A 14,446-nucleotide genomic window follows, 5' to 3' on the forward strand; every position below is an offset into this window, starting at 1 on the left:
GATTTGGAGCTTTGCTGCATCAATTTTTTTCCAGAAAATGTGAGAGACCTCCAGGTGGACACCGTTCGGAAAATTAATATGGCTTTCAGAGACAATTTTGTGGGGATTACACAGATTAAGGAGTGTTACTGCCGCTTTAAGGACGGCCCACAACTGCTGAGAGCGCGCCGCGCTCCCAGCACCGATCGACAGGCTCACACCCCGCTGAAACAACCAGATCATTTCCAACGTGAAGGCTTTGTTGATCCGGGACGTCGTCTGACTTTCACAAAAAGGCAGAAGGCGTGGATATCAGCACTTTTTTGGCACATTCCACTGTTACAGGAGTTTTTTTCATGGAAAGAAAAGCGGAGGGACGCGCCACAGACCCGTTCATTACGCGGCACAAAACCACCTCCGTGTTGGTCTCACAGGATGGCTTTCAGGTGGATTTCAGACGGCTGTCGGTTGCTTTTCAGTCGTGTGATTATCCGAGAAATTGAGCATGAGCTGGACATGCCCCAACATGTCCTGTGAGGCTTCATCACGGCGTTGCCTTGCGCCATGCGGCCATTCCGCTCCTCTTTCCATGACAAAAACTCCTGTAACAGTGGAATGTGCCGTTCATTTCTAAACTGGACGCTGTCTTGATCCGGTATATCGTCTGACTAGCACAGGAATTGTGAAAAGACGTGGACATCAGCACTTTTTCGGCACACTAAGACAGACGTGCGGAGTAGTTCCGCGCGTCTACTGTTTCTTAAAATGCATAGCCACTGAATTACTTATTGGAGTGTACAGTGTTTGTGTGACTTTGTTATCTGTCAGGTTAAACTATTGTTCACATGAACATGACTCAAGTTGGAAAAGAAAAAAGACCCAAAACACAAAATGTGTCAGAAACAAGAACATATTTTATTTTTATACTGGAAACAGTAGGTTCAAAGGTGAAATAATAATAATAATAATAATAATACATTTTATTTGTAATGCACTTTACATTCCATGGAATCTCAAAGTGCTAATACTAAAATAAGAAAGCTGACACGATAAATGATTACGTGCTATCATTTTACCGATCAAAAGTTATATGCAGACTTTGGAATCTGCCTCGGCAGCTGCTGTGCGTGCTCCTGACACTGGGGAAACAGATTATTTCAGGGGAAGTAAATTTCATACAACACTCGTATTAAACACGTGTGATCACGACTACTCCCTGTTGGATGTCAATACCAACACGAAGAGAAAACCTTCTCTGCTACTCCACAAAGACTTCAGCTCCACCATTAAAGATGAAAAATGTGCAGGAATCTTCAGCCATGCCAGAGGAGGCTCTGGTTGCTGCCATAGAAAAACTGACCTCCAAAATCGACGACTTCAGACACCAACTAAGAGAGAACTCGGTCATGGTGGCGAATATCTCTCGACTGGTGGCAATGAATGCAGCTACGATAAAGGAATGCAAGGTCAAGATTAAAGAAATGGAAAAGGAAATACCACAGATCACCAAGGAAAACAAAGAGCTGAGAGAAAAAGTGGCATAGCTGGAGCAATATAAGCGGCGATGGAACTTAAAAATTCAAGGTTTGAAAGAAAAAGATGACGAAAACATCTGTGAAATTGTCACCAGTATCCTGTCCAAGATAGCGCCACAGTGGGCGGCAACGATAGAAACGGTGGTCGACTCGATTCATCGAGTGGGAAGAAAAGAGGAGGGCAGACATTGTCAGGTTATCATGCAGTTGGTCATGAGATACCACAGGGATGCTATCGGGAAGATGTCCAAAAACTGTAAAACCTGCAATGATCTGGGTATTCTCTTCAAGCCAGACTTCTGTAAAGCTGACCAGGAGGCTCAGGCCAAAGATGAAGCAAGCCCGGGCTGCAGGGAAGAATGTGAGTGATGTGCCGCTGATGTGCACATCACTCTGATGACTTCTTGTTTTCACACTATTAACGGTTCCCAGCATCACCTTTACATGTGCACAGTGGAACGATAGCTGTAGAAACGTACGTATGCCAGCCAGGATTTTTCCGTGATGCACCGCACATTTCCACAGCCATTTCACTTTTGATATCTGAATGCTGGCATGGAGATGGACGTACACCAGGTTTTTGTGCATAAGCACGCTTTGTACATGAGGCCCCTGGTTCCCAAAGTGGATGATGTCGTCAGAGAGATTTGTGAAGCAGAGTTCACTATGGAGGAAGTAGAAAAACCCATGAGATGCTTATCTTTAGATAAATCTCCCAGCTCAGATGGTCTGACTATTAATTTTTAGAGACACTTTTGGGAACACCTGAAAGACCTTTTCTTCCTGGTATTAAAAGAGATTTCTGATTCTTACACTCTTCCAACTACCATGAAGCAAGGTATCATCAGCCTCATCCCTAAACCGGGGAAAGATTCTAGATTAATTGATAAATTGAGACTAATAACCCTGCTTAATAATGGCTATAAAATTTTAACCTGTATATATGCCTCCAGACTGAAAACTGGGATACCTCAGATTATTTCAGACATACAATCAGGCTTTCTGAAAGGATGATCAATTCACAAAAATATCCCTCTTGTATTTGACCTGCTAGATTATAGTAACTTAATTGAACAGCTTGGGACTCTGGCAAGGACAGTCGCATTCCTCCCCTCTCCTCTCCTCCTTTCTCTCCATCTCTGCTCTGACCTTCAAAGTCTCAGCTTGACCAGACTGTGAATTCTTCAAATTAAAATTTGGATTAGCCATGGAATTGATCAGCTGGTCTCTCAACGCTATTGACACAATTTTTTTCGACAAGGAATCAGGGCTGGGGGACCCTGCGTGCCCTGATGGAATCTACCCAGCGGGCTATGCTCTCGACACCTGAGAAAGATGGGGTGAGACATGCTTGGCTCCACTCTCTATGGAAGATGTTGAGGATTCATTCCTATTTGCTTTTATGGTGGGAGGTTTGGCACTGATTGGTTTGTGCGCTGTCCTGACCCACAGGAATATTAGCAAGATGGCTGCATCCAGAATTTCATCCCATCATTTGTCTGTCATAATTAATGAGTTGGGCAATGCTGTGTAATCTCAGACTGCATGAACTCTTGAACTCAAACGCAAAATGGATACAATCTCGGAGCAAATCGCTGCATTGCAAAGGAATGTGTTGCTGAGGACTGGAGAATATTCTTCATAAATTTGGACTCTAGATGGTCAGAGGCGCAGTAAATGGAATTCTGTATCTCTCCGCATATATGTGTTGTCTTTAATTTTGATGTGTGCCATTATTATGGTAAACAAGTAATAATTGTGGATTAATTGTTGTATCTTGTCTGCGTAATTGCCCTTTTAGGGATCAGTAAAGTTGTCTGAAGTCTGAAGATGAAGGCTTCATTTTTAGATTTCTTTAAAGCATTCGATACCATTGAGCACGAGTTCATGTTCCACACTTTGGAATAATAAAAAAATTGGATTTTGAAAAACTTCATGTTTTAGGCAAACACCCAGCCATCACTCAACTAGTGGGTGATATGACCATATTCATGACAGACAGCAGTCAAGTACCAAAAACCTTCAGTCAATAGAATTTTACTCCAGGGCCTCTGGTCTGAAATTAAACCTCAGGAAATGTGAATTATTACAAATAATACATGACTCTTCGCAGACAGTTATTTACAACATCCCTGTTAAAACTGTAGTGAAATATCTTGGTGTTCACATTACCAAAGACACCAAATCAGTGGAAGAAATGAACTTTTGGAAAACTAAATAAGCGTAAGCTCAATTTAATTTGTGGTCTCAGCATGACATTTCTATTTTTGGTAGAATCTTTCTTACAAAAATGGAATGTCTATCAAGATTCATTTATCCAGCATATTCCATGTCCTTCCCTAAACCTGCAATTAAAGCTATGAACCAAGCTAATTTTAACTGTTGTGAAAGTGTAGTGACATGGACCCACAACAGGGGGCGTAAATGAACGGACAATGAAAGAGTCGAATATGAACACTTTACTGTTGTGAATGAGCACAACCACAACACAGAGGAATGTGAAATTTTGCAGACAGTCAATCACAAGGGTGAAGTGTGGGCAGGCTCGAGGATAGAAGACGTCCGTCCTGAGATGAACCGGAACCACACGATTTCCTCCGCCACCGAACCCAGAGAATGCTGGAGCCGCCAAGTCCCGAGTCCCCAGGTGGCCACCGCCTCCGAATGTCGGATCTGGTACTGAACGGTTCGACGATATCTCGACAATGAGGTGGAGATGACGTCCGGGTTTTATGGAGTGAGATGATGAAGCATGGATGGGTGACAGCTGTCAAGAGATAATGAGTAAGAATGTTATGGGGTGAAAACAACAAAAATGGTTACAAAGGTAAATTTCAGTGTGTACATGGTCAAAACTTGCTCTAATTTTGGTAAAAAGGAATAGTTTGCACCATGTGTCATGCTTAGTTATCACATTATGAGGCAACACGTCATACTGTGTCATAGAACCCAATGGATGTCACCCTTGTTTGACCTTGAAAACCAACCGTTTTCTTGGTTCTCACTCAGATTTTCCAGACTCTAAAACTGCTTTTGAAGTTTTTTCTGAAGAGAACAAACCAGAGATGCCTGTCACCTTCCTGAAATCTGCTTCTGACAGCCATCTTCTGCAGTCTGGTGAGTTGGCCCCTGGAAAATTTTATCTAGTGCATCCAGAAAGTATTCACAACGTTTCACTTTTGCCACATTTTATGTTACAGCATTATTCCAACATGGATGAAATTAATTTGTTCTTCAAAATTCTATACACAATACCCCAAAATGTCAAGGTGAAAAAGGCTTTTGTTTTTTTAGATTTGTGCAAATTTATTAAAAATTAAAAACTAAGAAATCACATATGCATAAGTATTCACAATCTTTGCCATGCCCAAGTGCATACTGTTTCCACTGATCAGCCTTGAGATGGTTCTGCTGCTTAATTAGAGTCCACCTGGGATAAATTCAGTTGATTGGACAGGATTTGGAAAGGCACACACTTGTCTACATATAAAGTTCTCACAGTTGACAGTGCATGTCACAGCACAAACCAAGCATGAAGTCAAAGGAATTGTCTGTAGACCTCTGAGACAGGATTGTCTCGAGGCACACATCTGGGGAAGGGTACAGAAACATTTCTGCTACTTGAAAGGTCCCAATGAGCACAGTGTCCTCCATCATCGGTAAATGGAAAAAGTTCAGATTTACCAAGACTCTTCCTAGACCTGCCCACCAGTTAGAAGTTTTGTTATTTGACTTTTATTTTGATCACCATGGCTTTGGTATCAGTGTTGGGATCATAATTCAAAAACTAATTTACTCACCATTCAGAGGATGGAGGTTTCAGCAGAAAGCATTTTAAACTAGCACATCTTCAACTGGCACATCCACTAGGTGACAGAGTATGCTTTTAAGTTTACCGAGCCGGGCCGAATGGTTTGTGCTGAAACTCCCACTCTCTGCCTGGTGATTAGTCTCTGCCATGTTTGTGTTGGCTGTCCCCGGATGTGGTCAAATCCCGTGATGTCACGCAGGGGTTCAAATGAGACTGCGCTGTCCTATTAAGCAACTAGGAAGACTAACACAGAGAATCCAGTAGTCTCCACATACAGTGCTAGGGAGTGTAACATTAGTGAAATTAGAACAGTAAGGTGTTATTGAATTGTGTTGCAGCCAAATGTAATTAAAGTAAGGCATTGCATCCTACAGTAAATATAAAATGTACAGTGTAGGTATGCATAATGAGTGACAGCTGTCACCCCCGGCTGTGTCCGTGGCGGCAGCGCCCTCTCGTGCCTGAAGCCCGCACTTCAGGCAGGGCGCCCTCTGGTGGTGGGCCAGCAGTACCTCCTCTTCTGGCGGCCCACACAACATTTAACTATATCTGAAGAAACAAAACACACTATTTTAGGAAAGGAGCAATGATTACAGAGTATGAGGATGGAGGTTTTAAAACCATAGATTTTTAGTGTTTAGGTGGTACAATTGAAATGAATTGGGTTAGATCTTTTCTGAAAAATGAAAATGGATTTTGGTTTCATATCCCCTCCAAAATTTTTATGGATTTAGGAGGTATTAACTTCCTCGTTAAATGCAATTTTGACCCTAAAAAACTGCCTATTAAAATTTCTTCCTTTCATCAACAAGTGTTCTTTCCTGGAAATTAATATTTAAGCACAATTTTACTCCCCACAACACCCCGCTCTGGAACTCCCGATATGTGTTATTTAGAAATAAATCTTTATTTTACAGGAATTGTTGGATTGAGGTATATGGTCAGTGATGCATATTCTTGATGATTCTGAAATGTTCTTCTTTTGAAAAATTTTCTTCTAAATTTTTGTTAAATGACAGAAAACAACATAACACTGTAATCAAAGCACTTCCTCAGCCATTGATCCTATTGTAACATAATTTACTACTCAGTCATGCTCAGATGAATGCTGTGTGGGCTGCTGGAGAGGAGGTACTGCTGGCCCACCACCACCAGATGGCGCCCTGCTTGAAGTGCGGGCTTCAAGCATGAGAGGGCGTCATAGCAACCGGGAGTGACAGCTGTCACTCGTCATCAGCACCAGCTGTCACTCATCCACATCACTACCACCTTAAAGGCCGGACTGCAACTCCACCTCCCCACCGAGAAATCAGCTACCTTGGAGGTAATTTCTCTGCTGACTTAAAACTGAATAATAGTCTGAACTCTTTTGCAGCCGTTTTCCTGTGGTGTTTCCTTATCTGCTGGATTGGCGTTTGGTGTGATCAGCAACGGCTTCGCCTCACGTCCCAACCAGATAAGTGGTTAAACAGGAGCTGCACGAGTGTGTGATTGGAGGTGGAGGTGCTCCCTCCCAAAAGAACACAGAGTGTGGTATAACTGAGTGTGCGTACTCACACTCACCTGTGCTTTTTTGTTCTCTGCCAGCAGTGCGAGGTCTGACAGCTGGAGACGGTGGCCACCTGGGGACTCAGGACTTGGCGGCTCCGGTGTTCTTCAGATCCGTTGGCGGTGAGGGCCGTGTGGGATCCGGCTCGGTTCAGGACGGGCGTCTTCCATCCTCAAGCCTGCCCACACGTCACCCAACGTGTAATTGACTGTAGTTCCAAACTTGTTGTTGTCTGTATTCCGTTGTGCACAATTTACAACATTAAATTGTTACTGTTTGGCTTATCCATTGCCCGTTCATTTGCGCCCCCTGTTGTGGGTCCGTGTTCCTACACTTTCACAACAATGAAGCTTCCTTCTCTGTTATTTAATGGACAGTCTGTCTCTAATCCAAATTTGCCCAGTACCTTCATACGTTGTTTGTCAAATAATTGTATCCTATATCATCTCACAGAAATCTGATTTCTAAATACTTTTCCAAAGAGGAAGTAAACAAGTTAAGATGTAAATATATAAATTTTCCTATATCTCCAAAAATAAAGGAGGTTCATTTCAATATGATCAATGACATATATCCTTCCAAAGAATTTCTGAGACTTTGATTTGGTTTTGAAGAGAATTATTGCACCTTTTGTGAATGTGAAATTGAGACTGTTGATCACTTCTTTTTTGATTGTGTATTTGTGAATGTTTTCTTGGAGGACTTCTGTTTGTGGTGTTCATCAAAATTTGGACAAAGAGAATGTCTTATTTGGTATAGCTGTAGATGATGGACTGTAAGATTTAGCTTTGAATATTTTATTAATGATGGGGAAAATTTTCATTCACAAAAACAAATATATGAAGACCAAACCAAACTTCAATGTTTTTCACAAAGAGTTTTGTCTATTCTTTCAATCACTTAAATTTATGAAGAAGAAAAATGGTATAAAATTGTATAATTTTGTTATACTGTAAATCTAATGAAAACGCCTAGAGTACATGTAACCTCTTGTTCTTTTTCTAATTTGTTTTGTTGTTTCTGTGTGTGTGTGTGTGTGTGTGTGTGTGTGTGTGTGTGTGTGTGTGTGTGTGTGTGTGTGTGTGTGTGTGTGTGTGTGTGTGTGTGTGTGTGTGTGTCCCAGTGTCTTTGTGGTTTGCTGTGGTATGTCATTTGTGTTTGGATTGTGTTCTCAGTGTTGTTGTTTTGCTCTTCTTGAATTGTCAATAAAGTTGATGCAGCCAGTCAGAGAGAAGCATCAGGTCACGCGTGGCAAAAGTTGGCTTGATTGACTCCACTGATCTGATCTGTTATACAGATCAGTGGTTGACTCTTTTTTCAAAACAACTTTATTGACAATTCAAGAACAACAAAACAACATTGATCAGTGGTTGATATATATGAAATCTGTATCTGAATCTGTATTTTTATGCTTCTACTGCCTAAACTGAATAATAATAATAAACAAAATGCACTGTGAGGGTGCCAATAAATCCTTTATTTTATTTTTTAAAGTCATTTTACACAACTTAAAATCCATGAGAATAAGCCATTCTTTTCTGCTCTGGTCAAGGAAATTGGGAAATATATGTTCACTGTGTTCAGCATTATAAATTGAAAAATAATCCAGACTTATAATGCTTGTAGTTTTTAATATTTCTATTTCATGTAACATATACCTTTAAATATCCCTTCTCCCAATGCTAAACTGTTTGTTGATTTCCTTCGATATTGTAGGCACTGTTTGTTTGTTTGCTTGTTTGTTTGTTTAGTGTGCTTGAAATGCCCTCATTTGTGTTCATAAATTGTTTCCCCCCAGTAATTCTTTTTCTTTTTTAACTGGTTTAAAAAACAGGCACAGTAAGAAAATAAACTCTCATATCTCTACCAAGCGGGACATAATTTATGTAATCTTATAGCAGCTGTTTATTTTGTTACATATGACAATGCATTTTCAGCAAGGCGGCGGAAAAAAGCTCCCCCCAAGAAGACTGTTGGTGTGACAATAATGTCTATGCTGCTCATATTTTTATTCTTCATATTTCTTTAACCACCATGAAAATACATAAATAAAACGGGCACATATAATACATTTTAAAGGAAGGAAAACGCTGTAAGTTTACAGACACAACTGAGGAGTTCTCTGTTGGGACGCAGATACCATCTCGAACAAACATAATGACCCTGAACTCATCACAACAGATCTCGTGATACTAGAACGAGATCGACAGTTAGCCTGAGTCACTGCAGTGAGATGGAAGTAGCACGTTAGCTTAGTTTTTTCTTCGTTTTGGTCACAAACAGTTTTGGCGACATGCAGGTTCAAGGTGAGACTACAGTATTGTTGGTAGTATATGACGTGTTGAAGATTCATATTTCAAAGATTGCTTCCAACAAGAAACTTAGAACTTTGCTAGCTGTTTATTGAATTAGCTCTTGAGTGTTTTGGCCTGTCGGGCTATAAACGTCCTGCATTTGTGCTGTTGCCAATGTTTATCGAGTGTTGTTTTAAAGGCATTCAGCGATGGTACGTTTACAACCTCTGCGGGCAACATATTTTAAGTGTTGGTTACTGTGTCGCGCAAATACAGCTATCTGTTCGTTTTAACGGCCTTTAGACCATTGTGATATGTACAAGCCTAGCTTTATATTTTCGTGCAGCAGTGGGTGGGGGGCAACCTAAAACTGGTATGGCTTTGTAGGAAATGTGTCCCTGAACAGGACGTTAAATTTATGAAAACGCGTGTTTTCCTATGGTACATCAAGTGCATTTTGGTTAATGTTTTGGCCGTGGCCGTAACTCTCATTTGGCTATTCGCACGGCAAGACTCTGGTGGCAAAACTTGGAACTACTTTTATAAACAAACATACTGCATTCAAGATGTGGCAACTCCTTTAATATTTGTCCGATTTTGATTATTATTATTTTTTTTTTTTTTATTTGGCCGTGTCCATAACTCTCACTTCACTATTCGCACGGCAAGATTCTGGTGGCAAAGTTTCTGTGTAGGCTCTCAGTTGTCCAGGTGGTTTCCATAGTAGAGAAGCTTGAATCTTCAACTGGACTGGGTTGCTTGACGCGAGGATGTTTCGCTTCAAATCGCAGAAGCTTCCTCAGCTAAAATTCTTGCTCTGGAAGTCTGACTTCTGTCTGACTCTTCTAGAGAAGAATAAAACAGAAGCCAACAAAAGCTGGAGTTTTAAACCTAACCAGACCCCTCCTACTGAGAGGCAGACTGCTATAGGCTAGTGACTAAACAATAGCTCTAATTAGCAACTATTGTGCTCTAGTTAGCACACCTAATGACAGGACAGCTGTCCCTCTAATGATGGGATGGATGCCTTTCTGATGGCTCCCTTGATGACGTGAATAACTCATTACCATGAACAAAAGACTGAAACTCCTTTGACCTGAGTACCTCATTGTAAACAGGGGATAAAGTGTGTCTCAGACCCCCTCCCCGGTTAAGGCTGGGTTTCAAACGTTTCACAAAGAATGCCTCCTTGACCCCTCTCTCAAACCATTTCTTCTCTCTGGCTAATATTTTAACTTCCTTGTCCTCAAACGTGTGGTTAGTGTCTTTAAGGTGGAGATGAACCGCAGACTGAGGTCCACTGGTGCCCTCTCTGCGGTGCTGGTATAGCCTTTTGTGTAAAGTTTTCCGGGGGGGAAACTAACGAACACTACATAGGTGAAACGAAGCAACCTTTACATAAAAGGCTATACCAGCACCGCAGAGAGGGCGCCAGTGGACCTCAGTCTGCGGTGAGGTCCACTGGCGGTGAGATGCTTGCAACACATTTCAAAAAAGTTGGGACGGGGCAACAAAAAACTGGGAGAGTTGATGAATGCTCAAAGAACAGCTAATAGGAAACAAGTGAGTGTCATGATTGGGTATAAAAGGAGCATCCCTAAAAGGCTCAGCCATTCACCAGCAAAGATGGGGCGAGGATCACCACTTTGTGATCAACTGTGTAAAAAAATAGTCCAACAGTTTACGAACAATGTTTCTCAACATTCAATTGCAAGGAATTTAGGGATTACATCATCTACAGTCCATAATATCATCAGAAGATTCAGAGAATCTGGAGAACTTTCTACACATAAGTGGCAAGGCCAAAAACCAACATTGAATGCCCGTGACCTTCCATCCCTCAGGCAGCAGTGCATTAAAAACCAACATCATTGTGTAAAGGATATTACCATGTGGGCTCAGGAACACTTCAGAAAACCATTGTCAGTTAACACAGTTCATCGCTACATCTACAAGTGGAAGATAAAACTCTATCATGCAAAGCAAAAGCCATACCTCAACATCCAGAAATGCAGCCGCCTTCTCTGGGCCCGAGCTCATTTGAAATGGACAGAGGCAAAGTGGAAAAGTGTGCTGTGGTCTGAGTCCATGTTTCAGATTGTTTTTGGAAATCATGGACGTCGTGTCCTCCTGGCAAAAGAGGAAAAAGACCATCCAGATTGTTACCAGCGCAAAGTTCAAAAGCCAGCATCTGTGATGGTATGGGAGTGTTAGTGCCCATGGCATGGGCAATATACACATCTGTGATGGCACCATCAATGCTGAAAGGTACATCCAGGTTTTGGAGCAACACGTGCTGCCATCTAAGCAATGTCTTTTTCAGAGACATCCCTGCTTATTTCAGCAACACAGACGCCGGACTGTTGAACAACTGAAGTCGTACATCGAGCAAGAATGGGAAGGAATTCCACCTACAAAGCTTCAACAGTTAGTGTCGTCAGTTCCCAAACGCTTATTGAGTGTTGTTAGAAGGAAAGGTGATGTAACACAGTGGTAAACATACCACTGTCCCAACTTTTTTTAAATGTGTTGCAGGCATCCATTTCAAAATGAGCAAATATTTGCACAAAAACAATAAAATGTATCAGTTTGAACATTAAATATCTTGTCTTTGTGGGGTATTCGATTGAATTTCAGTTGAAGAGTATTTGTACAGTGAGGAAAATAAGTATTTGAACACCCTGCGGTTTTGCAAGTTCTCCCACTTAGAAATCATGGAGGGGTCTGAAATTTTCATCTTAGGTGCATGTCCACTATGAGAGACATTAAAAAAAAAAAAAATAAAAAAAATCCGGAAATCACAATGTATGATTTATTTATATATATATATATATATATATATATATATATATATATATATATATATATATATATATATAAATTTATTTGTATGTTACTGCTGCAAATAAGTATTTGAACGCCTGTGAAAATCATTAATATTTGGTACAGTAGCCTTTGTTTGCAATTACAGAGGTCAAATGTTTCCTGTAGTTTGTCACACACTGCAGCAGAGATTTTGGCCCACTCCTCCATACAGATCTTCTCTAGATCTTTCAGGTTTGGAGTTTCAACTCCCTCCAAAGATTTTCTGTTGAGTTCAGGTCTGGAGACTGGCCAGGCCACTCCAGGACCTTGAAATGCTTCTTACGGAGCCCCTCCTTAGTTGCCCTGGCTGTGTTTGGGGTCATTGTCATGCTGGAAGACCCAGCCATGACCTATCTTCAGTGCTCTTACTGAGGGAAGGAGGTTGTTTGCCAAAATCTCGCAATACATGACCCCATCTGTCCTCCCTTCAATATGGTGCAGTTGTCCTGTCCCATTTGCAGAAGAGCACCCCCAGAGTATGATGTTTCCACCCCCATGCTTCACGGTTGGGATGGTTTTCTGGGCCTGGACATGTGCTGGCTTGAGCAGAGGGATTTTAAACCATGACAGCATCATGTGTTACTAATGTAATCTTTGTGACTGTGGTCCTAGCTCTCTTCAGATCATTGACCAGGTCCATGCTGGTTGGTAGGTGTTCAAATACTTATTTGCAGCAGTAACATACAAATAAATTATTAAAAATTCATACATTGTGATTTCCGATTTTTTTGTTGTTTTTGTTTTTTAGATTATGTCTCTCACAGTGGACATGCACCTAAGACGAAAATTTCAGACCCCTCCATGATTTCTAAGTGGGAGAACTTGTAAAAACCGCAGAGTGTTCAAATACTTATTTTCCTCACTGTAAATCATTGTATTCTGTTTTTATTTACATTTTACACAATGTCCCAACTTCATTGGAATTGGGGTTGTACATTTTCTGAACAACAATATTTTACGAATTTCCGTTCAAGAATAAAGTTGCTCCCCTATGTGTTACACAAAACAAACGTGTATTGTGGCCTACCTATCCTGAGTTTGAGCTGAGGAAAGACAAGTGGGCCACAATACAGTCATATTGAAAAGTATTCTGTATTATTTGTCTGATCATAAAGATTCCAAAAAGGTATAGTTTGGACTGTCTATAAAAGAATGTTATGGGGTGAAAACAACAAAAATGGTTACAAAGGTCAATTTCAGTGTGTACATGGTCAAAACGTGCTCTAATTTTGGTAAAAAGGAATAGTTTGCACCATGTGTCATGCTTAGTTATCACATTACGAGGCAACACGTCATACTGTGTCATAGAACCCAATGGATGTCACCCTTGTTTGACCTTGAAAACCAACCGTTTTCTTGGTTCTCACTCAGATTTTCCAGACTCTAAAACTGCTTTTGAAGTTTTTTCTGAAGAGAACAAACCAGAGATGCCTGTCACCTTCCCGAAATCTGCTTCTGACAGCCATCTTCTGCAGTCTGGTGAGTTGGCCCCTGGAAAATTTTATCTAGTGCATCCAGAAAGTATTCACAACGTTTCACTTTTGCCACATTTTATGTTACAGCATTATTCCAACATGGATGAAATTAATTTGTTCTTCAAAATTCTATACACAATACCCCAAAATGTCAAGGTGAAAAAGGCTTTTGTTTTTTTAGATTTGTGCAAATTTATTAAAAATTAAAAACTAAGAAATCACATATGCATAAGTATTCACAATCTTTGCCATGCCCAAGTGCATACTGTTTCCACTGATCAGCCTTGAGATGGTTCTGCTGCTTAATTAGAGTCCACCTGGGATAAATTCAGTTGATTGGACAGGATTTGGAAAGGCACACACTTGTCTACATATAAAGTTCTCACAGTTGACAGTGCATGTCACAGCACAAACCAAGCATGAAGTCAAAGGAATTGTCTGTAGACCTCTGAGACAGGATTGTCTCGAGGCACACATCTGGGAAAGGGTACAGAAACATTTCTGCTACTTGAAAGGTCCCAATGAGCACAGTGTCCTCCATCATCGGTAAATGGAAAAAGTTCAGATTTACCAAGACTCTTCCTAGACCTGCCCACCAGTTAGAAGTTTTGTTATTTGACTTTTATTTTGATCACCATGGCTTTGGTATCAGTGTTGGGATCATAATTCAAAAACTAATTTACTCACCATTCAGAGGATGGAGGTTTCAGCAGAAAGCATTTTAAACTAGCACATCTTCAACTGGCACATCCACTAGGTGACAGAGTATGCTTTTAAGTTTACCGAGCCGGGCCGAATGGTTTGTGCTGAAACTCCCACTCTCTGCCTGGTGATTAGTCTCTGCCATGTTTGTGTTGGCTGTCCCCGGATGTGGTCAAATCCCGTGATGTCACGCAGGGGTTCAAATGAGACTGCGCTGTCCTATTAAGCAACTAGGA

The 14,446-nt window shown here is 41.0% G+C and overlaps 1 protein-coding gene across 3 annotated transcripts in view; it reads left to right on the top strand.

The window, feature by feature from the left end:
• The first annotated feature begins 4,510 nt into the window (after positions 1–4,510).
• The window catches only part of LOC117521615 (gastrula zinc finger protein XlCGF57.1-like), a 31,318-nt gene continuing 21,382 nt past the window's right edge, over positions 4,511–14,446 (top strand). For 2 of the 3 annotated variants that reach the window (XM_034182947.1, XM_034182949.1), the window contains exons 1-2: positions 9,053–9,180; positions 13,405–13,512. In XM_034182947.1, coding sequence (XP_034038838.1) covers positions 9,168–9,180; positions 13,405–13,512 — 121 coding nt within the window. In that variant the 5' untranslated portion in view covers positions 9,053–9,167. Of the gene's footprint in view, positions 4,632–9,052; positions 9,181–13,404; positions 13,513–14,446 lie in introns of those variants that run through there. The other variant, XM_034182950.1, reaches the window with a different exon arrangement.

This window comes from Thalassophryne amazonica, chromosome 12 (assembly GCF_902500255.1).
Source record: "Thalassophryne amazonica chromosome 12, fThaAma1.1, whole genome shotgun sequence".
In the NCBI taxonomy this organism is placed as follows: domain Eukaryota; kingdom Metazoa; phylum Chordata; class Actinopteri; order Batrachoidiformes; family Batrachoididae; genus Thalassophryne; species Thalassophryne amazonica.